At 39.3% G+C, this 27,556-nt stretch overlaps 1 protein-coding gene across 1 annotated transcript in view; it reads left to right on the forward strand.

Moving 5' to 3' along the window:
- NAA35 (N-alpha-acetyltransferase 35, NatC auxiliary subunit) overlaps positions 1–27,556 on the forward strand; it is a gene marked incomplete in the record, with an annotated part of 1,521,359 nt that overhangs the window by 1,452,618 nt on the left and 41,185 nt on the right. Inside the window, 1 exon segment of the mRNA XM_044060897.1 lies at positions 20,547–20,627. Within this exon segment, the coding sequence (XP_043916832.1) occupies positions 20,547–20,627 (81 nt within the window).

Below are 27,556 nucleotides of genomic sequence, written 5' to 3' on the forward strand. Positions count from 1 at the left end.
AACAACCCAATCACCCCAAACCAGTCGTCTACAAACTCGTACAGGATGACCATAACCTTACCCCACATACTGCAACTGGGAACCACTACAGACACTTTGGTTAGATAGACTACTTCAGTACTACTTTCTCCAACATCCTTAACAGTCTAGCTCCCAGCAGAAAGATCAAAGTTAAAGCCAACTACACACCCTAGCTAAGTAAGGACACTAGAGCACTACTAAAAGCCAGAGATAAAGCCTGGAAAATATGGAAAACTGACAAAACCCCTAGCTCCAGGCAGTACTACCAGCTGCTTAGAAACAAGGCCAAGGCTGAATCCAAAACAAACGAGCAAAACTACTTTTTTAGCACACAAGCCAAATATTTAAATAATCCACAAAAAATCTGGCATGCCATTAACTCCCTACTAAGGCTAGGCAAAACCACTACTCCAGCACCTAGCTCTACTAACAATACCCTAGACATAGCTCCTCAATTTAATAACCATTTTACCAAGTCCATCTTAGCCCTGTCCAGTCAAATAACCAAAAACAATCTACCTCAATCACATCACCCCCTCTTTCAGCCTATCACCAGTGCCCACCTCAACTGTCAAAAAACTCCTTCTAAAACTAAAACCAACCACATTGGCAGCCGAAAACATACCTGCTGCATACCTAAAAATGGCTAGTGACTCCCTATCATATCCTGTTTCCATCCTAATCTACCGATCCATACTAGAATTCTACATACCCAAACTCTAGAACGTATCATATCATTCCTCTCCATAAAGGAGGTAACTCCTACGAATTCTCCAACTACCGACCTAGTGCCATCCTTTGCCCCCTATCCAAACTTCTTGAGATATGCATCCACTTGCAAGTGATGACATTTCTCAACACACCCAGTCTAATATCTACCACACAACATGGTTTCTGTCCACATCACAGCACTACCACAGCCCTTCTATCATTCACTAATCATATAAACCTTCACAGGAATGATAACAAATATGTATCAGCCGTTTTCTTAGACCTCTCAAAAACATTTGATATGGTCTCCCACTCCATTCTACTAGACTCACTAACTTCACTATCCTTCACCTCCTCTACTATAGCCTGGTTCAGAAGCTACCTATCTGACAGACAACAATCAGTTTGGTGGAAAGGAACTCTGTCTCCACAACTTCCAACCACCATAGAAGTCCCACAAGTCTCTATACTGGGCCCACTATTGTTCTCTATTTTTACAAATAACCTCAATAGCTCTACACAACATGCCACACTCATACAATATGCGGATGATTCAACCCCGATCTGCTCCGCCTCATCCCCCACTATCCTACATACAGTCACTCAAGATACCTTTAACTCAGTAGAAAAATGGATATCAGGTAGCCAACTAATTCTAAATCCCAAAAAGACAAAACTGTTACTATTTACTCATAATAGGTCAACCCCCCCCCTCCCCTTTACCATAACATCAAAGGACGGCACCACCATCTCCCCTTCTAACCACGCAAAACTTCTGGGCATTGAAATAGACAATAATCTCCACTTTGATGTTCACATCTCACATACACCATAAAACTAGTGCACTAAAAGCTAGGCTCCCTATACAGGCATAAGTCCTTTCTCTCACAAAAAGCAAGAGTCACTCTTGCACAAACCCACCTCCTCTCAACTCTACTATACGCAGCACCAATCTTTACCCAAATCAGACAATGTGACCTACACAAACTAGAGTCATGCTACACTAAAATAGCAAAGTTTGCTACTAACTCAACCTATAGAACCCATCACTGTACTGCACTAATAGAACTAAAATGGCTTGAGCTACCACAGCTACTTAAATATCACCAGCTGGGCGCAGCCTACAATATTCTCAAGTATCCTAAAAAAACCCTCATTATCCAACCTACTTACTGTGTACACTGCAAACCGGCACCTAAGATCTAGTGAAAAATCTCTCCTCTCCATCACGAAGGTTAACAGTAATGCAGGGAAAGTGCTCTACTCCCACACCATTACCAGAAATTGGAAGTCTCTTCCCCTATCTGTGTCCACTGCCCCTGCCACATCCATATTCAAAAACTCCCTCAGATTGCATCTTTTCAGTACCTGGTTATGCCCTTGTATCACATAACTTTACCCACACTGCTATTAACTCCCCCAAACTGCCCTCTGATCACTTGCTGGATCTCTGATCCCCTGTAGGCTTGGTCATCTGAAAGAGTACTTTTAACTGTAGAATCTTATTTGATATATTTTCTTGTCTTACCAATGTATAACAGATAGTCTTTTTACCTATGTTCTATATCTTCTCTCACATTGCTTATTATATTACTATGCTCAGAATACATGATGTAACGTGTTTTGTGTATTATGCTGGATGTGCTGGAACTTACATTGTCTTTTTATCTATGTTCTCTATCTTATTTTACCTGGCCTGTTTTATTAATTTCTTGTTATATTACTGTGCTCAGCATACATGATGTAACCTGTTTTGTGTATTATGATGTATGTACTGTATTTGTATAACTTGATGCCGGAGCTTTTCTCCCCAGGCCTCTGCTGAAAATGGACCTGGTCCAGTCAGAATTTCCCAGTTAACAAATGTAAAATAAATAAATAAAATAATTTTGTGCTTATGAAGCTGACCCAGTCTCCATTTGAACAAGCTCATGAGGCTGATTTGAATTTCAGAGCACAATGTCCATATTTGCTAAGTTTGTGTATCCCTCCACCAAGAGGAGAGAAAAGTACTGAATTTTGATTATTTGATATCGATGAACCCAGTTGCTGACCCATCAAAGGGGAGCATATTTTCAGCTAACTGTTTTATTAGGAACTGTTACTTCTTTGGCAGCACCATGGAATCATTTTTTGATAACTTCCTTTCCACAATCCAGTCTGATAGCTCACCCTACAGTGACATATTTTAATTGCAGTATATGCAGATGTGAATTGTTCTTTTGCTCAGGCAAAACAAATTGTACGTTCCCAGTCTTTATTTGCCATTTTCTTGCAGGGTCTGAGTATATAGAAGAAAACTCACTTCTCTCTCTCCACCCTCCTTTTTTTAGCTTACATTTCATCTCTTGTCATTTTTCATCAGTTCAGCAAAAAGTAGTTGCCCAGTTTTCCCTGCTGCCTCACTTAATGTAAGAGTCAAACTGAAATAGACATATTAACCTGCAGATGAGCTACAGTGCAATGAAAAGTATTTGCCCCTTCCTGATGTCTTTATTTTTTTTTGCATGTTTGTCACACTTTTGTTTCAGATCATCAGACAAATGTAAATCTTAGACAAAGATAACTCAAGTAAATACAAAATGCAGTTTTTAAGTGATGATTTTATTTATTAAGAAAAAAAAAATATCCAAACCTACATGGCCCTATGTGAAAAAGTAATTGCCCTCTAATCCTAGTAACTGGTTGTGCAACCCTTAGCAGCAACAACTGCAATCAAGCGTTTGCAATAACTGGCAGTGAGTCTTTCACATCACTGTTGAGGAGTTTTATCCCACTCTTCTTTGCAGAATTGTTTTAATTCAGCCATATTGGAGGGTTTGCGAGCATGAACTGCCTTTTTAAACCTTCATTTTGTTTTAAGCCATTCAGAGGTTTGGATCATTGTCCTGCTGCAGAGGTGACAAACTGATGGCCAGACATTCTCAGAATTCATGGTTCCATCAATCACAGCAAGCCGTCTAGGTCCAGAAACAGGAAAGCAGCCCCAGACCATCAAACTACCACCACCATGTTTGACTGTTGGTATGGTGCTCTTTGTTCAACTTTTGTTTTGTCAGTCCACAGAATACTTTCCCAAAGTCTTGGGAATCATCAAGATGTTTTGATGAGCTTTTATGTTCTTCTTGGTCAGCAATGGTTTGAACTCTGCCATGCATGCCATTTCTTATGGTTGAGTCATGAACACTGACCTTAGTTCTTTAGATGTTGTGCTGGGTTCTTTGTGACCTCTTGGATGAGTCATCACTGCACTCTTGGGTAATTTTTGTAGCTCCTGGGAAGGTTCAGCACTGTTCCATGTTTTCTCCATTTGTGGATAATGGCTACTGTGGTTCACTGGAGTCCCAAAGCTTTAGAATGGCTTTGTAACCTTTTGTCAATTACTTTGTTTCTCATCTGTCGAATTTCTTTAGATCGCAGCATGATGTCTTCCACTTTGTCTGACAGGTTCTATTTAAGTGATCTCTTGATTCAACAGGTCTGGTGAACTCAGCTTTCCCAAAATGTGATTAACCACAGTTAACGTCATGATTTAACAATACTTTTCACATAGGGCCATGTAGAATAAATAAATTCATCACTTAAAAACTGCATTTTGTGTTTACTTGGGTTATCTTTGTATAATATTTAAATTTGTTTGATGATCTGAAACATTTAAGTGTGACAGACATCATTGCACTGTACTTGGTATGTCATATATTTGCTGTGATGTATTCTTTATGATCTTTGTACTAGGTTATCTTGGTTCTGAGGCCAGATGGTAAACCACAATACAGATGGAAGGATGGGAAGCCTACTATGTTGTAGCTAAAAGCAGATTAATTAAAAAAAATCAGTTAAACATTTTTGGAAGTTAACCTTTAGTTTTCAGTTTTTAGTCTGTCCTTAAGTCAAATTTGTATGCAAAATAATATTTCAACCCATCCATATATCATTCAAATAGGCCTCCTCTCTGAAAATCAAATGCTCCTACACATCTATCTTTAAAAATCTTTGAAACAGCATCTCTCCCCTCCATCCTTACCTTCACCTTTACTCCTTGATAGACAATCCACTTCAGTACCTATCAATAATTATGTTGGACTGTCAGTAGTCAGATTTATTCAGGAGCTTTTGCCCAGTGGACCTTCTTCTTAAACATAATACTGTAGTAGTAATAATAATACTGTAAGTACAGTGTAATTGTACAGTAACTATGTTCATACACTGCAGTACAGTAGGATGTTCCATTTAAAAAAAAAAAAAAAAAAAAATATATATATATATATATATATATATATATATATATATTTTATATATATATATATATATATATATATATATATATGTAATATATCTAACTATATACATTTTTATCTGCAGATATATAGATATAGATAGATATTTCTGTTTTGTTTCCTGTTAAGGAGTCCCAAGCCTAGGACTTCCAAGTTTGCTGCAGCTAGAAGCACAATAACCAGGGACTGGTGGGGGCACTCATTTGTGTAATTACTTTGCATTTCAGTGAGTGCCTATGTAATAAATGTGTTTCATGGGATTGGTGTAAAAATGTACCCGTTTTAGCCTGGTTCCATGCTGCAGAGGGATGGATTCCTGTCTGTGACCCAGGTAACCAAGATTTATTTTTATTTTTAAATAAGAAACAACTTTATTAAATTATCATGTGTGGTATAGACAATCAAACATTTATATAAATGAAAACAAACAATATTAACATAACTTTATTTGCAAATATTATACATCACAAGCCATATTGACATAATTTTAGTTGCAAACATCTACCCAGTCATTGTCAGTCAGACATTACATAGCTCATTCAAATTCTGCCTTCTTTTAAACCTCATTCCTCCTCTGCCAGTATTGTTCCCACAATTCCCATTTTTCCATGTAATTTGTTGCTACCCTCTAATAAAGTTCCAAATTCCAGCTGTTTTATCACTGTTACTATATTCACTACTTCTGGTAAAGTTGGTTTAGACTTTGAGTTCCATTTTCTAGTAATTGCTTTTTTGGCAGCCACCATAACTGGACTCAACAAGACGTTCCTGCATCTAGACAATTTTGATGCTGTACAATAGCTCAAAAAATAATTTCCGTAGTTACACCAATTTGCTCACTCAGTATCACTGACATAGTAGCCTGCACGGAATCTTTAAAATCTGCCAACTCGTTACACTCCCACAAAATATGTTCCCAGTTACCTCTTTCTTCCCCATCACACCTACAACATTTGCTGTCCACCTGAGGAAAAATTCTTTGGGATCTACTTGAGGTGTAAAAATACCTATGTAAACACTTCCAAGCAAAGATCCTAAATCTTCTAGACTTTTTGTTGCATGTTTGGGAGACATACAGATATACCTCCATTGTTTCTTTGTGAATTGCTTATCCACTCTCTCTTCCCAATTCTTTCTAACCTCCGCTGATTGATTCTTACAGTTATCATCCAATATTTTATATGCTGTACTAATTATTTCTTTTTTAACAGCAGCTTCTGTTCTAGATTCTGCTAAAAACTCTACCATTGCTGGTCTTTGACTTAGGATCTCCCCATTTCTTTCTCTTTGTATTGTATCAGTCCTTGGAAGGGAATGCGATCTCTAGCCTGCAGTCCAAATTATTGGCGTCTTTCCATTCTGTTACCTTTCCCTCTCTGTTTGCTCCCAATACCTTTATGAATATAATATTCTGTATGATTATTGTTATTCTCCTTTAAAGTCTGCATCCAAAATCCCAGTCTCTCCTTGTTTCTTGAGGTTCCCCGTTTTATCATCACCCCTTTCCACATTGAATTACAGGTTTCAGCTTGTGGGAGCCTTAACTGTGTAACTCTGAAATATCCCTTCAAGTCGAGTAATCCCAGTCTGCCTTGTTCTGTTGGAAGAATCAGCTTATCCCACTTGACTCTTGCCTTTTTCCTCTCCCAGAAATAATCCTTCAGCTCTTTATTAATTGCTGTCCACAACTTCTCCTCTGGTTGATAAAAATATGACTGACCTTTGTATAAGACTAAAGGGACTAAAATCATTTTTAACAGCTTGTGTCTTACTATCTGTATACATATAAGAGAGCTTCTAATTTCTCAATTTTTGTGTTATCTTTTGTTTAGTCTCTTCCCACGTGTCCTAAGCTGCCACACCAGAATAATTTTTAATTCATACTCCTAAGTACTTCATTTTATCATGTCCCCGTAAATATGGATATTGCTGAACCATTTCCTGTGTGGGGACATAATTTACCACTATTGACTTTGTTTTAGCTTCATTCATTTTGTATCCCAAAAAGATTGGAAACTGTCTCAAAATGTTCCACAACACTGAAATGTCCTTTTCTGGTTTTATCGTGTATTCCTTTTATCTGTCTGAAATATTTCTCTGCAACTACGGTACCCCCATATTTTCTTTTTTCATATATCTTCTCTTAGTAGCCACCCTTTATATGTACAGATTTTCTCTTCTGCCTCTGTCTTATGTACTACCTTTGTAAACCTACCTCTGCTTATTTCATAACTGTCAATATTATAACTTCATTATCATGGAACAATGTACTGTCTTTGTATCATTGCTAGTTTTGTATATAATTGACTTCAAAATGTGTTGATAAATCATTTTCGCTGTAGTGATTATTAAATGTGTTGATAAATCATTACCACTGTAATAATTGGTAAATGTTTTCATGATGCTGTGGAGCTTTTCTTCCCGGGCCTCTGCTGAAAATGGTCAACAACCCAGTCAAACTTCCCTGGTAAATGTAAAATAAAAGAAATAAATAATAAATAAATAAATATCTGCAATTAGAGCCAGCTTTTCTTGACTACCATATCAGTTATGTCCTTGAATTTCTGAGTTGCTTATTTTCTTTGCCAGTAGTTCTAAATGTAATGCAAATAACAAAGGGGAAAGAGGACACCACTTTGGTTCCTCTGCTCAAGCAGAAATTATCAGAGAAGAACCCACTCACTTTAATTTTCACCTCATATCCCTCATATATCCTCCTAATAAACATTGTAATTTTCTCTGGAAATGTAAATGCTTCCATTATTCTACTCATAAAATCCCAGCTTACTCTATCAGATGCTTTCTCTGCAACATGACCCACTAATAAAAGTGATATTTTCTTGCATTCTGCTTTCCTCTGGATCATCACTGTTCTGTTAATGTCAAATGTGTGCCTCCCATACACAAAACCACATGGATCCATATCTATCACTTTTGGCATCACTTTTGCAATTCTTTAAGCCATTGTATACATAAACACTTTATAGTCATGGTCTAGTATAGAAATTGGCCTGTATGGAGTTAGATCTGATGGGTCTTTACCTTCTTTAGCTACCACTACTTTCTTCCAGGATGTTGGTACTTATTCTCCTCTTAAAATACTGTTAAAGAAAACCTTCCAGATCTTTGAGTTTTTTCCCTCCTAGCTTCCAAAGTTCCACAAGAATACCATCCTAAGGGAGACTTTCCTGTGGATTGGTTATACATCACTGTTTTTATCTCATCTCCTCCTATCCTAACAGTTGGTAATTGAGCCTCCTCTAGCTCTAACCTTGGCATATTTAATTCTTCCATAAACATTTCCATCTGTTCCTTTTTCTTGATCTCCATATTTCTCTGCTTTACACAGACTTTCATAAAATTTTGAAATATTTCTAGTACCTCTACAGGATCTCTTGTTATCTTCCTTGTTTTTGGCTTCCTAAGCTTGGTGGCAGCCCATGCTGTGCTAAAAGTTTTTGTGCTCTAGAGTTATTATCAAGAACAGTTGCTTAACAGCAGTCTTTCTAAACTCATGCATATTATCAAGGTAATCCGTTATTTTCTGTTTAGTATTCTGCAGTTGATCCTCCTCTTATTCAGTAAATATCCCTGTATTCTGTAATACTTTAAATTTGTCAGTCCCTCTAAATCATTTTTGTTACTTCTTAACCATCTCAGCCTTTCTTTTATTTCCACCCTATCTTTAAACTCCACTTTAATTTTATCCCAGTCACTAGCTATATTTTCAGAAGAAATTTCTATATTCTGTAATAGCTTCTGAATAATTTCCACAACCCATTCTTTAAATTCCTGTCTTTTCAAAATATAGGTGGGAAAGCACCAGTGTCATTTTGATTTCATCACCCTGTGTTTTTACTTTAGCTATTTGCACATGCTCTAAAATAGTTATTGTGTGGACATGTTCATGTGAAATGTAAATTTTGTTTGACGTAACCCATTTTTGTATCTTGGGGAATAATATGTAAATTCACTCTGAACTCCTAGTATTGAATTCACATCTTCCATATCAAATATTTTCATAAATTTCTTCAAACTTCTACCCTCCGTTGTTATATTTTCTCTTTTGCCCCCCCCCCCCCAGACACATCTTCACTGCTGCAAATCAGGTTCCAGTCTCCACCTATAAGTAATATTCCTTGCTGAAAGCTGATTATTTCTCTCAGAACTTTCTTAAGCTCCATTATAGCAGTTTTGGGTGGAATATAAATTCATGCCAGTGTATTCCTCCTCTCTTGCCAGTAGTTCCTTCATACTGCAAATATATCATTATTATCTTTATCAACTTCTGTCACTATTGGAACTCCTGTTGCAGTTACTATTATTACTCTATTTTTCCTTTGTCCTAGGTGTTTCGCTGAATAACCATCCTGAAAACCTTTCTTTATCAAATTAACATGTCCGGTTCTTTCCAAGTGTGTCTCCTGTAGCATAACTTTTTGCACTGTGCATTTGTTAATATAGTTCACTACTCTTTCTTTTTTGTATTTATATGTGAGACTATTGACATTTAAAGACACTCCAAAAAGCATAATTGTATTAAAATGTTGTTATCCCCCATTTCATGTGCAACAGCTTTTTTGTTAAATTTCTAGTTCCAGCTTTTGTTACATGTATACGCTGTTTGGCAGGTTGATCTTTTATACAGTTGTTTCTTGTCATATCCATTTGAGTCCATGTCACATCTTAGTTTTGTTTTATTGAAAGCCCTCAAACAAAAAAAAACAAACACCCCCCCAATACCCCTCTAATACCTAATAACTTAATACTAACACACAAAACTATATATATCTTCAAATATTGAAGTTTTACCCTCCATTAGAACAAGTGTCCCAAACTGACAGCCAGTTTCTCAGACTTGAGTTAACCTAAAAGAAAGATTATTCATGCTAAGACACATGGTACATTGTTTGCTTCTATTAAGTGCTATGTGATTTTGTCTTATTTTGTAGCTCTCCCAGCTGGGAAAACTCTTGAATGCTTTCAGCAAACATCTCCTAGCCATTCTGTTTATCAGATTTACTTGCTTTCTCTTAAAATGTGTTACAAGATCAATCTAAGAGCCTTAATCCAGTCATTCCCTTATGCAAGAATGAAAAAAAAACATTTATTTTGTCATGCTCTTTTGACCAGACTTTCTTCTTTGTGTTTGCAGTACCTACATTTCTTAAAACAGAAGAAGGAGAAAGAGATAAGGGGGAAAATAAACACCCGTTTGCAATCAGTATCCCTAGTACACTTAGAAATAACTGAGAAAACATTATAGCATGCAAAGGAAATCATGCACTACAAAAATATTACTATGAACAAAAAATTGCTTTACTTAATTAACCTTTTCCCTCTTCCCCTCTGCTAAGTATTTTTCCCAACATTAATGCATGAAGTAAGGCATATGCTTTAAGTCCCCTACAAGTGTAACAAAGTCCAAAAAAATTAAATATTTCCAGATTTTCTTGTTCTTTCATGTTTCACACATGTAATTATTGCTTTGTAGTCAACATTTGTCTATTTCCAAGTTACTGGTTTTATTCTTGTTCATCTCCATCTCCCAGAACCTGTCTCTGCTTCATTTCCAACATACTCTTGATTCTTCTAGTCAACTCTTGGGCTTTTTTTTCCTTTTCTCAAGCATTTTCCATTGAAGCACTAGAAAAAGTTTCACTGTCAGTCTCTGTGTTTATTTCCAGAAGAACAAGAAGCAGAATCTCCTTCTGTTTCACAGCTCAATTTTTGTTGGATATACTTTTGTATTTCCTCTTTAGCATGTACTGCATCAAAAAATAATTTTGTCCCTCCAGGAAAGAATATTTTGAAGATAGATGGGTATAGCAGTTTGAATCTCATGCCTGCGTCTCGACATTCCCTGAATAATGGAATAAATTTACTCTTCTGCCTGGTGTACAGTGAGTAATCATTTTCCAGAAATACTCTGCTGTCTCCCACTTTTAGTACTTTGGCCTTCTGACACAGCTTTGTCAGATTCAATTCCTCCTGCTTGTAGGTTTGCATTTATTAAAATTAAAGGCTGAGGTTGCTTTCTCATAGCTATGTTTGGAGGTTGCACACAGTGTCCTTTAAATTAGCAACTCCTTCTGTGGAACACCAGTCTAGTTGCTTATTTGTGGTTTCATAAAATGAATAGTCTGTTCCTTCCAGCTTCTATGGTACAGCAGAAAATCTCATGTTTTCCCTATGTGCTTGGTCCTTTGTTTCTATTATTTTTTTTTAAACATCTCTTCTTGAGCAGTCTGAGATTCAGCCAGCCTTTTCTTCATTTTTGCAGTTTTTGCCACTTCATCTGAATATCTGTTTAAAGCTTCTTCCATTTTTCCAGTCTCTCTTTATTTGAGTTGATGTACTCCATCAGTGTTTCATTTATTTTAATCAGGTCTGTATACAGTTGCCTTATACTTTCCTCCAGGTTCCTGGAAGTCATGTCTGGAGCTTGTATTGCTCTTTGCTTAACAGCTGCAGTATTCTTCCCTGTCATTGTTGTTTCCTCACTTTTTGTAGCTGATTTTCTTTTGGGTCCTCTGTATTTCTGTTTTCCTGGCATCCAGGCAGTGTACTTACTAGCCAGTTACTGAAATTTACCCAGAAATATAGGTCCACTGGCTTTCTCTGTTTTCACACTGGGAGGGCTATAATTAAGCTGTTACTCAATGTGCAGCCATCTTGGAAGATCTTCAGCATCTGTTTTTAGTGCCTGCATAGAGCGCACAGTGGTGGATGGAGTTCAGAGTGTTTCTGCACCTGTTGCACCTCTTGGCAACCACCATCTTCACCATACCTTTCTGTCATCTTTTATTGATATTTATTTGGATGATGTGGTACCAGTACCTGCAGAGTTATCATACCCTTACCATACTGATGGAGTTAGATCCCTGTCACCAGACTGTAGAGTAGTGGACCACTACAATGTGGCCTTTTCTGCATCAGTACCTTCACAGGTTCTCATGATGGCTGGGATTATGTTGGCTTCACAAACTGCAATGCAATTGAATTATTCAGGAAAAGGGTCTTCATATGAGTGTGCTGTAGGTAAGTGCCAGTAATCTGTCTTAAGAAAAACTAGAATGTAAATTGCAGTCAGTGTCCCCTTCTCTTCAAATAAGCAATTGATGCTTTTTAACAGGCAAGGCAATATGCATCCATACAAACTGTGTGGGAAAATTGTGCATATCCAAAAGTTGGTTTTTAGACCAAGGCACCAGTCTTACAACTGTTCAGCTCCTGAGGAAAGTGAATGTACTCAGTCTTCCTGTGCATTGTTCATTTCCAGCCATCTCCCATATCTGAGCATAAAGGAAACCAATGTAGACAGGACTTTTTAGGCAGTTTGGCTCCCAGAGAGAGATTTATACACTACTCAGGACAACGCGTTTCTCCCCCACTTGGGTTCAGCAGGAAAAAGGAAGCTGGCTGTGTTCTTTCTGTTATGAGGGTAATGATTCCTGTTTGCCTTTCCACATCTGCCTCTGATTCAGGGGATCCTGCAGGATTTTTTTGCAGGGGGTGTGCAAACCCAGAGCCCCCCCCCAGCCATTCCAGTGTCCCATTACTTGGCTATTTCTCTCCAGTTGCCATAAACACTGTTCAAAACTCATGTGTTCATACTGTTTTATGCTTTATTTCTACAATGATTACAGATATTTAAGTTTAATTTACAACTTTTATTTCAAATTTTATAGCACAAACAGTGATAGACATTTGCTAAACAAAGCAATAGTCTTACAAAGAAAACAGACTTGACATTAAAACTTCTATACATTTGAAACTCAAATTCACTGAAACAGCACTGAAACCCACATTCAAAGAAAATGCATCTGGCCAGTGGCAGGTTAAATTTACCTTTGAACTGTTTTCAGGATAAAACAAGCAGAGACCTCCACGATGATGAACAAACAAGATTTATTCGGAGTATATATCAAACAAGCACTTTCACGTACATCCAAGTACGCTTCCTCAGGTTTTAAAATCTGAACTGTTTTCAAATCATTGGCCCCTTGCACACATTTTTAGGACCATGCAAAAGATCTTTGATTCACCTTCCTGATTGTATTACTTGTAATATATAATAATCAAATTATATCCCTTGTATAATACAGCACCACTTGTTAGAGTGTGCTTTAAATTTATAGTTTTGAATGTTTTTCCAGTAAGCAATGAAACAAAACATATAAACCAATAATGACAAACTGCCCAGTTCAGAACATTTCAGACATAAAAGGCTACTCAAACCTCTTTCATTACAATCCACCAATATCAGTCAGTATGCACAATCACTGCAAAAGTAAAAGTCATCTGAATAATTCCTTATTAAAGGGATCTGAAACTAATGAAGAGGTTGTTGCTAGAAAACAACTTTATATTTCAGTGTTTCATCTACAAATTCAGTGCATGCTGCTTTAAAGAATAAATTGCCTATGCTACATTAAAACAAATGTTAAACTGGTATATTGCAATAGGGAATGGGTGGCAAGCTGAAAAACAGGTTCATAGTTACTAGGCATCCTGTCCAAAGGAAGATATACTCAGGACTGCAACACCCAACCCCCTTAAAGTACAAATCTACATGCTGTGGGAGTACAACCTACAGCCCTCTACATCAAGATGCAAGTATGCTACTTGCTGTGCAATTTCTCTTCCCTTGAGGCTCAAAATTCCTTGAAAGTAAATTACACCTGCTAACTTTAACTAGGGCATTTCTCTCTCTCTCTCTCTCTCACACACACACACACACACACACACACACACACACACACACACACACCTCAACCTCTTAGTGCAAAAGGTCTGGGCAAACCTAAAATAAATAGGGACAGTTTATAAATATGGATCTCATGAACTTAGAAAATTGCTAGAAATAACAGGATTTGTGTTGTTATGCATTTTTCTAAAGGATATGACATCTAAAACTGAAATGTCTGTTATTTAGCAACTTCAGTCCTTTTAGGAGGAATATGGGGCAAAAATCTGCACATTCTGCAAAAACCTGGAGAGCTGAGAGGTATGCTACCTCATTCTTATACACACACACACACACACACACACACACACACACACACACACACACACACACACAAAATACCTCTCAATCTTTTAGCACAAGAAATCTGGACAAATCCTGTTACAATGTTGAGGACAAAGGCCCAAAACCAGGGACACATTTCGAAAGTTGCTAGAATAACAGGATTTGTGTTAGAATGCATTTTCTAAAGGATATGAAGTTTGAAACTAAGTGCATGTAATTATTTAGTAACTTTAATCCATAGCCCATCCCAGTGATTTGTCAAAAAAAACAGAATTTTTATGAGGAACAGACCAGAAATAGAAGGCAAAAATTTGGAAATTTCTGAGAAAATCTGCACAGTTGAGAAGTATGACACACACACATATACCACTACCTCCTTAGAAAGTGGATAGAACAAGGTTTGCATTAGTATGCATATTCCAAGGATATAAAGTCTAAAACTCAAATGTCTGCCAATATTTTTTGACTTCAATCCTTAGTGATTACCAGAAAAAGTACAATTTACAAACCGGACATATGAGGCAAAAATCTGGATAATTGTGAGGTATGACCTCCCCCTACTCACATTCCCCCCCCTTACACATAAACACACACATACCTCCCTCTTACAGGCACACACACACACATAGACCTACCTTCTTGCGCACACACACACACACACACACACCTACCTTTATGTACCTACTTCTTACATACACAAATGTGCGTGCGCGCGCACACACACACACACACACACACACACACACACACACACACACACACACACACACACACCTCTTACTTGTCCAAGCAGTGGTATAGCTAGAGTTTGTGCTGCCCGGGCCTGTCTTAGTTTGCCATCCCTCACAAAATCATGGTCAAATGGGGCCCACTCATACACAGCCCCCCCCCCCCTTTGCAGCCATTCCAGTGTCCCATTACTTGGCTGTTTCTCCCCATTTACCATAAACACTAATGTGCATACTGCTTTATGCTTTATTTCTACAATGTTTATTTGGATTTCATTTAAAACATTTATTTAAAATGTTTGTAGCACAAACACTGATAGACATTTGCTAAACAACGCAATACAGTCTCACAATGAAAACAGACTTAGCATTAAAATGTCTCTGCCATTTAAACTCACTTCATTGAAACAGCATTGAAACCTGCATTCAAAGAAAATGCATCTTGTCAGTGGCGTATAAAGTTTACCTTTGGGAGGTTTTCAAATCATAGGCCCCTTGCACACATATTTAGGGTCATGCAAGCATACTTGTGTTCTTTGATTCACCTTCCTGGTTGTATTAAATTATATTCCTTGTATAATACAGCACTCGTGTTAGAGTGTGTTTTAAATTTATTGTTTTGAACATTTTTCCAGTAAGCAGTGAAACAAAATGTTTGAATCAATAATGGTAAAACTGCCCAATTCAGAACATTTTCATCATGAAAGTCTACTCAAACTTCTATCATTGCAATCCACCAATATCAGTAAATATGCACAATCTCTGCAGAAGTAAAAGTCATCTAAATAATTCCACATTAAAGAGATCTATAACTAATGAAGAGATTGCTGTTAGCAAACTTTATATTACATTGTTTCATCTACAAATAAAGTGCCTGTTGCCCTTTGAGAATAAATTGCCAATGTTACATTAAAAATGATAAGCTAGTTATATTGCAATGGGGAATGGATGGCAAACTAATAACAGGTTCATAGTTACTAGATATCTCCTCCAAAGGAGGACATTGTCAGGACTGCAGCCTCCACCCCCTTTAAAGTACAACACAGTACAGTATTAGCAATCCATCTACATACTGCTCATAAGTTCATAGATTACTACTAGGCTAACTGCCCATGTGGGCTATTACAAGCATAGCCAATTACTCCATGTTAGAATCAAACCCTGCACCTTGTGTCTGTAATGTTAAGTAACACTTTAACCATTATGCCATCCTCCCACCCCCAGGAGTAGAACCCACAGCCTTCTGCATCAAAAGCAAGTACATGTTGTGCTACTAACAATGCAGACAAACTTGGCATAAGCAATGCTAAACTTCTCTTCTTCTGAAGCTCTCATCTCCTTGTAAAATCCACTTGATGCTCAGCTGTGTCTCTTAGCTTTGCAGCACAAGAAATCTAGAAAAAAGCCAAAATGTATTGGTGGGGGGGACAAAGGCCCAAAACCAGGGACACATTTTAAATATTGCTTGTGTAATCTTAGAATGTTGCTAGAATAAAATGTTTTGTGCTACCATGCATTGCCTGAAAGACAGGAAGACTGAAACTTAAATGCCTATCATTACTTAGTGAATTCACTTCTTACTGATTTGCCAGAAACCACAGATTTTAAGAGCAACAGACCAAACGTATGAGCCAAACATTCCAGACATTCTGTGAAAATATGGGCATTTGAGAGCTATGGACTCAACTCCTTGAATCACAAGTGGTAGTGCAGGTAGAGACTTCAGGCTCTTGTTTCTTGTATCAAAGGTACAGAGTTTGAACCAGTGTAACACTAACCACCAGGTATATCTAACTGGGGCATTTTACACACACACACACACACACACACACACACACACACACACACACACCTGACAGCAAAAGCATTGATTGAATGAAACTTGGAATTGGCAGCGAAAGCGTTGATTAAATGGAGCAAAAACTTGGAATGCAAATGCAAACATGAGCGCTCACTCTCCAACTCCTGGACACACTTACTTAAATGATCAAAGCAAAACTCGTATTCCCCCAGAACAGGTAAAGAAGCAAAACTTGAAGACTTATTCTCCCGCAAAGCAAAATGTGAACACCAAATACCACTAGTATTTCAAATTGCGAGTGGAAGACAATGCATGCACAGATGTGATGCATTACGGGACCGGGACCTTTCTTAAAGAAGAATGCCAACGTTTTTTTTTTTAATTAATAGAAAAGTGATCTCCTGGCCAGCCGGTTCCAGGGGGGTGCAAGTGGACTTCCTTCCACCTGCCTGCGGGTGTCCTTGCTCTGATTCCCAACAGAAGTTGGAGAAGATGGATCAAAACTCATCTTTGTTACCCTTTGGTAGCCAAGGACTTGGTGTGATTTCAGGCAATGTGATCCCTGGTGGTTCAGGAATCCATCTCTGTTTGAGACAGTGAATCCATATCAAAGTCTGGCTATACCAGTAGATACCTTCATCCCAACAGACCTGCTAGTGGAAGATTTGGATGTGATCAACAAGTTTCTTTATTTGAACTGACTGATTCAGCAGATCTGTTCATCTCCTGGAAGAGATGCCCATATTTGTAAACAAGTTGACATGCCGTTTCACAAGAATGAAGTGTCCCATAGGACTACCCATGTTTTCTGCCAAAACTTGTTTTGGAACTGTCCCTTAATCAGTCCATTTCTCTTTTTTTCCTTCCAACCCATCATAAGCTTGACATGCATTATCATCTCAGAATGAAGTGTGTGTTTTAGAAAACAAGCCAATTGCTCACCTCCTTTGCTTCAGGTAGCAGGGCGATGTGTTGGTTGGCTGTTGCAGAACAAATAGTTTCCTGTTGGGCTGCTAACTGCATAGTTTTCTGCTAGAGTATGACTACTCAAGAAATTTCTGCTGCAGCCTCTTGGTCATCAGTATGCAGTTTCACCATGCACACCCGTTTTACTTGTGATTCTGTGAGTTAGGCTTCTTTTGGTACTCGATGTTCTATTTCTCTTTTGACCATTTCTTTAGAAGTCATCAGTCTTAGAGGTTTACTTGAGTATTTCCTGAGATTATGCCCTCCCCCCAAGAGAGCTCTCTTGTAAAGTGCTCCACATGTATAGTTCAACATCTATGTACTCACAGCATGAATTAATCTGGGAGGAGGTTGCACTGCATGAGAAAGTTGCACCCTTCAGCAACCCTGTTATTTAGATGCTTCCCTTCATGCATCTTTGTTAATGTAGCTGCCAACAGTCAGGTAGATACATAAGTTTAAGCCTTGTTTTCATTTCTTCATTCATGTTGGCTTAATTGCTAAGGATCAAACTCGGGAGTACAGGGGCTGGACATAGGCTGATGCTTGATATCTTGGTGTAAACATGCAGGTCGTACACATGCTTTCAGATGCAGGAGGTATGTGAAGCAAGAATTTTGTTGATCAGAATCAGTAGAGGAAATCCCAACAATGATCCTTTACAGACCACCACTTCACAGACCATGTAATACAGTAAGCATATATCTGTTATTTATCAGCTTGTACTTTGAACCATTAACACAATATATTTAATAGGGAGCAGAGGCAAGGAAGGCACTATTGAACTTCACAGCTTACAGCTTTCCATTGATGTGGCAAAGTTTTGAGTGGTGTGGACTACTGAGTATTGACAGTTGTTGAAGATGGACTTCAGAAGAAGAACTTGCATCTTCCTGCCTAGAGGATGTAAAAGTGGGAATATGTGTGGATGTAGTGCTCCCATCTATAGGCTAATGCAAAGTAAGAACTGATGCAGTCAGGTACAGTTCCTGCTGACTTAAAATTATTTACTGAAAGCAGCAGTAGACACTAAACTAGATATGAGCCTTTTTTAAATGTACCGATAATTTGGTCAAACATACAACCAAGAAAGTTTGTAGTCACACTAATGCTTACCAGAGGAGATCCAGATGATATGGTATTCCCAAGTCATGATAAGTTCAGAATGATAAATAGACCCATTCTTGAATAGAGGACTATGCATGATATATCACAACAGAGACCCATTGCTTCTTACTCTCAACCTTCTCCTGAACAGATATCATTCACCTCTAGAGAATGAAGTAGGTTGAGTGTCTAACAGTTAAAGTATTTCTAAAATAAATTAAGCCTTAGGTCTGTATAGTGGAGTCTGTATATATCTTGAAAGCTGAATTCAGGTACAGTTTGGCCATTGAGTCAGGAATAGGATGGTTAAGCTGTATGTTGATCATAACTGTCATTTCTGGGTGGTATAACTATATCCAAGTACAAAACTTGGGAATCCTATACTTCAGGCTTTTGTTATCAAGGCAATGATGACATTTTTGTAATATAACATTTAGGTCTGAAGGAGAACCCACAGGAAAAAGTGTTTCAGCTCATTGGTGAGTCTAGATATCTGAATAACATCAGTTGCCAGTAGGGTGTTGTGGTCTTAAAACACAAGGAGAACCTAAGTGATACTCCAGTGTCTTTGACAGAAGATATCCATTTTTGCTTAAGTACAGTATCAGTAGAGTAACTGCAGACCATTGTGCAAATTCAAACCAGAGTATATGAAGTGCACATTGCTACTGATCATAGGCTGTTTTCCTGTGTAAATAAGCAACAGTGTAGGCAAGACATACTTAATGGTCACAAATGAAAACAAAGTCTAAATCAAGGTGGCACTGGTAGTGCACAGATAGAATAAGAAGGTGGAAGAAGACCAAGAGTAGTAGTACACAAGCTCAGAAGAGGCATAAGGAAAGCAGCTAAGTGACAGAATCAGGCTAGGGTAGGGCAAAGGGCGTAGCCCTCCTGGGCACAAGATGTTAGGCACTGCATTCAGGAGAAATCAGTTGGTAGTACAGTTCTGGTATTCATTTCTGACTGCTTTTCTGTTTGTGGTACAGGACTGAAGAGCTCCAACGCTTGCTGTATAGAGGACATTGTAGCAAGCTGCTTGCTACAGCTGTCAAAAGTAGAATTAAACATTCTTAGGACCTTTTATTTTTATTTTTATTTTTTGTGCTGTGGTTGAGGAGTGCAGATCAAAGAGAATAGACACTGACTTGACTTGCTCTTAAGGTAAGGAGTTCAAGATTGGGTAACTGACATTTTTGCTCCATTGAGAAGTGCCAGATCAGGGAATTAACCTTTTTTTTTTCTCCCAGTTAGTACTTAAGGGATGCTAGGTTGGGGATTGGCATCAGGAGCTAGATGAATTAGTTATGGCTCTAAGTGAAACTGGATTGTAGCACAGCAGTGGAGCGTTATAAGATATAGAAGAGTGGCAAAATTAAAATCGCCTGTTATGCATGAAGGCAAACATAGTAAAATTGCCAGTCAGGTGATGCTGCACAAATTAGCACTGGTGGGAAAATAGGAAACGTGTAAAGAGTTTATCAGAAAATTATGTAGCGCATGCCCTCATAACACCATTCTTACATCATTTCAGGATTTGAAAGTTACTTATCTCTGAGGAGAGATAAGAGGATGACTGTTAACCAAACAGAAGTTTTTGAGACGCGAATGTGCACCTTGGTAGATGGTTTACGAAGGTCAAAGCTGTTTGATATTGTATGCAGGAAGGAATCAATATCCATTTTTTAATTGTAGGACTAAATTGTGATAAATGCTAGTTCCAAGCCTTGTCAGTTAAGGTAACTGACAAAAAAATTGATTTACTTATTGATATTGTTTTACAGTTATTTTCTACAAACTGTAACAGCAACAGTAAGCATTTATACAGCAGTAAACAGTACAGCATTAGTACATCAGTTATTTTATTTTTAATATGGACTCCATTATTTTGTTATTTTTAGGTGAATCGAGTCCTCAAGGTTGCAAAACCTAATATTGTAGTTATGAAATTATTAGCAGGAGGTCACAAGAAAGAGTCAAAGGTAACGTTTTTTTTTCATATTTTTTGCCTTAGTCACAAAAGTTTACATTGCATATGATTAGATAGATTCTTTTTGTTCTGAAATTTGAAGGAAGTAAAAATGTGTAGAGAAATTCTCACTTAACAGTAATATAGTGTGTCACATCAGTGTCCCGCTGCCAGTTCTCAGTAAGGAATATCTTCCATCCAGTCAAGTCTGTATTAAAAAAAATGTTCGGTATAATGGAACATAGAAGAGTGAGTGAGCTTCATAGCATAGAGGGTAAAGTTATGCCTCAGGCAACCAGCATTTGATTAGTGGCTCAGATGCCTGTAGGAGCTGTCTGAGGAGGATGGGAGTGAGCTGCCATTGCCATTTCATCTGCCCTGTGGGAAAGAAGGCAGTTCTGGCTGACCAGATGGGTGGCACCTAGCAGGAGCATTAGTTGTTACCATTGGAGTCAGAGCTTTCTAAGTTTATGCTGTCTTGAGTGCATTTGCACTTGTAAACTGAGGGGAACTCAAGTGTGAAGGCACATTTCCTTTTGGGAGACAGCAGTAACAGAGCTCAGAAGAGAGACTGAGGGGTGAGTAGGTGCCTCTGGGGAAGAGAGGGAAAGCCACCTTCACAAGGTCAGCAAGTTAATCTTCTCCCTACCACCCAACCCTCTTGACTGAAGGAAGAGTTAACTGTGATTCCTGGGCAGGAATGAGTGAACCATGGAGTTCTCACCTAGGATGAGAATGCCTGGTTTCTGTCCTCTTGGAAGTTGTAGGCTGATTGGGTGCAGGTAGAGACCACCTCAGGCAAAGTCCTGCAGGGAACAAAAAAAAATGAGCGAGTCTGTCATGTCTTTGTTATTTATATCTAGCTGCAACAAGTTTGCATTGACGGTTTAGAGCAGAACCACAATTTTATATATCTTGTTCTGCTTATTGTGCCTTAAGGGACCCTCTTTTTACAGTTTTAGCTTCCCCTTCCCTTCTGTTTTAGCATCCTTGTTATGGGGCTGGGGCAATACAAGGGCAGTCACATTTCTTCATACCAGTGGGATGAAAGCACTTTTTAGTCAAGTTACATTCTAGAACTTCATTCAGAGCTTCTTCCTTAACACAGAGAATTTGTAGAGTGTACTATCTGCTTTTAAATCATCAGAGATCTACTCATTTGTCTTTCTATTCCCAAGGAAGGAGAGGGAGATTACTAGGCCTATATTCAGACTGAACAAGCATCTTGAGATTAAGAAGTTCAAGATGACAATATTTCAGTCTTTATTTCTGTTACTGTTTCACACAATCTGGATGGCAGTTATAGACCTAAAATATAATTATTCTCATCTCTACGTCTTCAAGAACAGTCCTTGTAATAATGAATTATAATATTTATGTTATTTCCCCACTCCTTATACTTCTCATCATATGGAATAGCAGAAGCAATGGATTCTTATCTTCCCTTGTCAGCAGGGTGATGACACAATATAGAGTCCAGGCTTAGACTGTGCTGTGCATTTTGGCCTTTATGCATGCTTTGATTTTGATGTTTCTGGTTGCATTACAAAGGGTATAGGTGTTGCAGTGCACTCTGAGATGTCAGTGTCTACAGAGCCGCCTTGTGATGACTTTCCTGATTTTGATGTTATACCCTTTTTGCAGTGTCCCAGGGTGTTAGATTATCTTCATCAACCTTCTGGTGGGCTTTCCCTTCCTGTAGCTAAACCTTCATAAGTTCTGATTATGGGCACTTTGCTTGCAAGTTGGAGTGTTCACCTAGCTTCCCACATGATGCATGGAGTGTGAACCACCTCCAAAGTGGAGGCTTCATGTCAAGAGGTTGGAGATGAAGACTTTGCTCCTGACCATAACGTCATTTGAGAAGGAGCTGTCCCCAGATATTAAAACAACCAGTATGTTGTGTGATACTTATACTAAAAATGAGGTGCAGAGTTGTACCCTCCATGCAGGGAAGTGATGGTCATCTACCAGAGGGCCACAAAAAGGAGCATCACTGTTTCATCAGTTCAGATGTCCTTCCATATCACTGTTGCAGTATTCATAACGGAGGGATCTTCTGCCAAGTATAGCCCAATGTCCGGCCAGTATACCAAAGCCTTTAATACTTACAGGCACCGTATGTTACAAGTGCACTCCCCGCATAAGGCGTAGGGCATAAAGGTGACATATGGATGCATACACCCATAACCTCTTTGCTGCCTGTCCAAATGTCATCATTGAATGTCTGTCTGAACGCCTTTCTTCTGTACCGGTTCCAGAGCAGTTTTTTCAGATAAGTGCCCCATTGGAGTTTCTCATTATCTTTTTTTATGTAGTGTTGGTTTCATGTCATCCAGAAAAAAAAAAAAGCACCAGTGAGGGAGGCAGATTCCCTATAAAGGCAGTCATGAACAGTGTGTCTTCTCCTTGGGTGGTTCCCATGACCATATGCAGTGTTCTGTCTACCAAGCTTTTGTCCCCAAGTATGTACGTAGTCCTCTCTCCTCCTTATATATTTACCTTGAAAACCAACATCTTAAGCTATTGGCTGAGCCTTTCTGTCCCAAGGGTCAGCCATCAGCTAAGAAAAAGGCCAAAAAACTTAAGTCTGAAATGGTTGCTGTCCAGCCTCCCCAGCCATCTGTCTCAAGGCTAGTGAAAGCGCAGAGGATCATCTGGTAGTTGCTCCGGGTTCTTCTGCTATGACCATTTCGGATGCTGGCATGGCATTGGCTAATTATATTCGAGGGACTGAGGAGGATTCCACAGATCTTAGTGAGGGAGGAGATCCTTACATTGCTTATTGAGTGTCACTAAGGGTCTGACCCTCCTAGGGTGTTTCGTGCAGATATCCTGCAGAAAATGAAACAGAAAACCAAACACATTTTCACTGCAGTTAAGGATCCTCAACTAGAATGGCAGGATTGTACTCCAGGGTTGTTTAATGTTTTAATGGTTTTAAAGCCTCCTGAACCGGTTACTACCTGCCCCTCCCTGATCTTTTACTCCTCTTAAAAGATCTAGGGAACTGGACTCCTCTGATAAGAATCCGGATTCTGTGGAAGAGTCCTTAGCCTACTATTCTGATTCAGAATTGTATTAGTACAGGTTACCCTTTAGAGGAACTCTCCTTTGGGGTTACTATTATGTGTATGATGGATTTCAAGTGGGAATGCTGTCAGGTTTCTGATATCCAGAAAAGGTATTATGTGTTCCTTCAGATGGAGTCTCCCAAGACTTCTGCTCTTCCCCCCCTGTTCTGCCTGTCCTCCTGTTTATCTTTTCACCAGCTCCTGTGGCCTCTGATTGTCAACCCCCCTGCTGCCAAGAAACTTGATGGACATTACAAGGTGCCGATGAATGTAAATATCTGTATAAATGACCCTCTTATGATCCTTCTGTAGTGTCTGTCTGTTCTGACAAGCCCTCCAAGCTGTTGCCCTGTACAAACTGATGCCTTCAGACAAGGATAGTAGGGCCGTGTAGAGGATGGACAAGAAGGTTTATACTGCTGCCACTTTTTCTTTTAGGGCCATTAACTACTAGACCCATATGACAAGGTATGCTGTGGGCCTCCTTTTTCAGGTTTCTCAGATAATTTCCAATCTTCCTGACTCTGAGGGGAAGGCTTCTGCCCTTTCCTTGTTGGGTTCCACCTCTCAAGTTGCCCAACACGCTGTTAAATGCAGTTGTGATGCAGCTGATGCTTCTTGCAGGACTGCTGTATTTGGTTCTGTTATGAGGCATTACTCCTGGATTCATCTTCAGGCTTTGCCTGATGACATTAAGGCCAAACTATTGAATGCTCCTTTGGATAATAAAAATCTTTTTGGTGCTGTTGCTGAACTTTTCAAGTCTCTCCAGGGTAAGGAAAAGGCCTTGCTGGAGTTGAAACATATTTTTGTTTCTCCTGTTCCAAAATATAAGAGGAATTACCATTCCAGGTCTGTTTTTGGTCGCAGGCAGTCTCATCCTCCACCCAAAGGTAAAAAGGAGTCTAGATGTGACCGTCCTGCTAATTTTACTCAAACCCCAACTTCCCAGAAACCTACATTTCAGGATAAACTGGGTTCCATTTGAGAGTTTGCTTTCTCTTTGCCAGGTTCTTTTATCCTTCTGTCTCTGCCTGTTCCTTTCAAATTGGTTAAGAATCACAATAGACTCGGGTTCTGTCCATTGTCCGCCAGGCGTATTTCATGATTTGGAAATCCCTTCCTTCCTTTTGGGGCATCCCTCAACCTCCTCGGGAACAACTTCCTCTTTTCCTCAGAGTTGCTTCATTCTGTTTTGATCTAGGGCACCATTCAACCTGTACCCCCTGCCTAGGTAGGGAGGAGATTTTATTCTAGAATTTTTTTTGTACCCAGGAAGATTTTCCCTTCTTCCCTAGGCCTTTCTGTTCTCTCTGGATCTCAAGAATGCCTACCTTAATATTTACATTGATCCCCTTTTCAGGAAATTTTTACTTTTCTCTGTTTCTTCCTTGCATTTTCAGTTCTCTACTTTGCCCTTGGGCCTCTCTACTACTCCAGGGTATTCACCAAATACCTTACTCCTGTCATTGCCTTTTGCAGGATATAAGGGTTTCAGATCTTTCCTAATCTAGACAATCTGCTCATTCAAGCTTCCTCCCCCAGTGCTCTCCGTCAGGATCTCCAGTTTACTATTTCCCTGTTGCAGAGTCTGAGTTCCACCATAAAATTTCAAAAATCAGTTCTGACCTCTTCTCAGTATCATGTTTCCCTTGGTTGCAGGATCTAGACCATCTCCATGCTGGCATCTCTTCCTACCCTGAAGGTCTTGTCTCTTTTTGCATTTTTCCAGTCTCTTCTTCCTGTGGATTCATTAATGGCCAGAGACTTTCTCAGGGTCCTCGGGTACGTGTCCTGCACCATTCCCATGCTGCCTTTGGCTAGGCTCCATAAGGGAAAGTTACAGTGGTACCTTAAGTCAGTGTGGCTTCAACACTGCCACCCCTGGACATCTCCACCCCCTTCCTTGTCTCAAACACGAGATTCACTTGTGGATTCATCAACTTTCCGTCAACCAGGACTTCCTTTGTAGGCTCCAGCCCAGACTCGAGCTCTTTACAGATTTCCCAGATAGGGGTTGGCGGGGGTTCCTTTGGCTCTCTCAAGGTCCAGGGTCTCTGGCGTCTTCATCAGAGATCAGACCATGTCAATATAAAGATGAGGTCTCTACTTCTAGCTTTTCATTCCCTATTTCGTCCCAGGTCCCTCAAAGTTTTCACAGACAGTACCACAGTGATGTGGTATGTCAACAAGAAAGGGTGTACAAGGTCCTAACTTCTTTACAGATTAGCTCTTCAGGTCTGGGATCTAGCTGTCCAGTATCAATTATCTGCTCAGGCTGTATACATTCCCTTGGAGCACAATCCAGTGGCAGATTTTTTTAAGCAGGTCCAGCACACAAGCTCATAAATGAATGCCCCCCATACATGTTTTCTTGGACATTGTCCATCAGCAGCCTGTTCCTCAGGTAGATATTTTTGCCTCCCCTCTGAACAGACAGCTTTCCCTTTTTTGTCCTCTGATTTGGAAAGTGGAGGCACTGTCTTTTTCTTGGAAGGGGGTGTTTCTGTAAACCTTTCCTGCCCTTCCTCTGCTGCAGAGAGTTTTGCACAAGATTAGGCAGGACTCTTCCAAAATTTTGTTACCAATATTCCCTTTTGGCCCAGGCAGCATTGGTTCACCTTCTATCTCACATGGCTGAGGCAATCACAACAAGTTACCTCAGCTGGTGGACCTTCTCACACATGACAAGGGGTATCTTGTCCATCCTCACTTGTCCACTCCTCAGTTGATGCTGTGGTGGGCTTTGGTCCCTTTTAGGCACCTCTTTTCTGAGGACATGCTTTGTGTTCTGCAGAAGGCCGGATTTGTCCTGATGGAAAAGATTTTCTGTCTGGTGCCTCTCTCACCAGCAGTATCCTCTATCTGTAGAGGTTCCTCTGGTTCTGTCTTATTTGTGTGATCTTCCCCATGCTGGGTTGGCATATTCTTCAGTTAAAGCTCACCTGTCAGCAAGTTTTGGTTGTCTGCCCTTGACTCCTCATCTGGCTTCTAGACTTGAGGTCAAGCAATTTTTTAAAGGTGTCCTTCATATCAGGCCTCCCGGTAAGCCTATTCTGCCTTCCTGGGACCTGAGTTTTGTTCTTGAAAAATTGGTTCAGCCTCCTTTTGTGACAATTGCTTCAGCTTCCTTACAGTGTTGTACTTGGAAGACCATTCTTCATTTGGCTCTCACTTTGGCCAAGAGGGTGTCATTACTTCAGGCTCTCTTGGCTGTTCCTCCTTTCTTAGTTTTCCACAGGGAAAAGATGACTCTTCGTATTAATCTTTTTACGTCCAGGGAGGTCAATGAGTTGTCCCTTAAACAGTCTATCCCAGCTGCCTTCCTTTTTTCCTTTTCCACAGTCTGCCAGTGAGAAGGTTCGTCACAACCTGGATTTGCATAGGCAGCTCAGATATTATTTGGATAAAACTAAAGTTATTCACAAATTTGAATAGCTTTTTGTTTTCTTTTATCCCATATCCTTGGGTTTAGCTGTTTGTAAGCAGACCATCTCTTCCTGGATTTCTAAAGCCATTTCTTTTGTTATTCGTTTCATGGTAAGTGTCTTTCCTCTTCAGTAAGGGCTCATTCTACCACAGCTGTTGCCTTCTGGTGCTTTTTTCAAGGGTGTTGGATACCAATTCTATCTTTGAGGTTGCTACTTCATTTTCTCTCTATATCTTCACTAAGCATTGTAAGTTGGATGTTATTTCCAGGACTAGAGCTGGCTTTGCCCGAGCTATCTTGCATGGGTTTCTAGAGGGCTCTTCAGTGCCATCCTCGTCCCAGATTTCCTCTTGAGCTTTTATATTCTTCCTTCTGAGTACTGCAACAGTGACATGGAAGGACATTGTACAGTTGTGTAAAATCTTACTGTAACAGCAG

The sequence above is a fragment of the Protopterus annectens genome, chromosome 2.part0, assembly GCF_019279795.1.
Source record: "Protopterus annectens isolate FY-2018-M chromosome 2.part0, PAN1.0, whole genome shotgun sequence".
In the NCBI taxonomy this organism is placed as follows: domain Eukaryota; kingdom Metazoa; phylum Chordata; order Ceratodontiformes; family Protopteridae; genus Protopterus; species Protopterus annectens.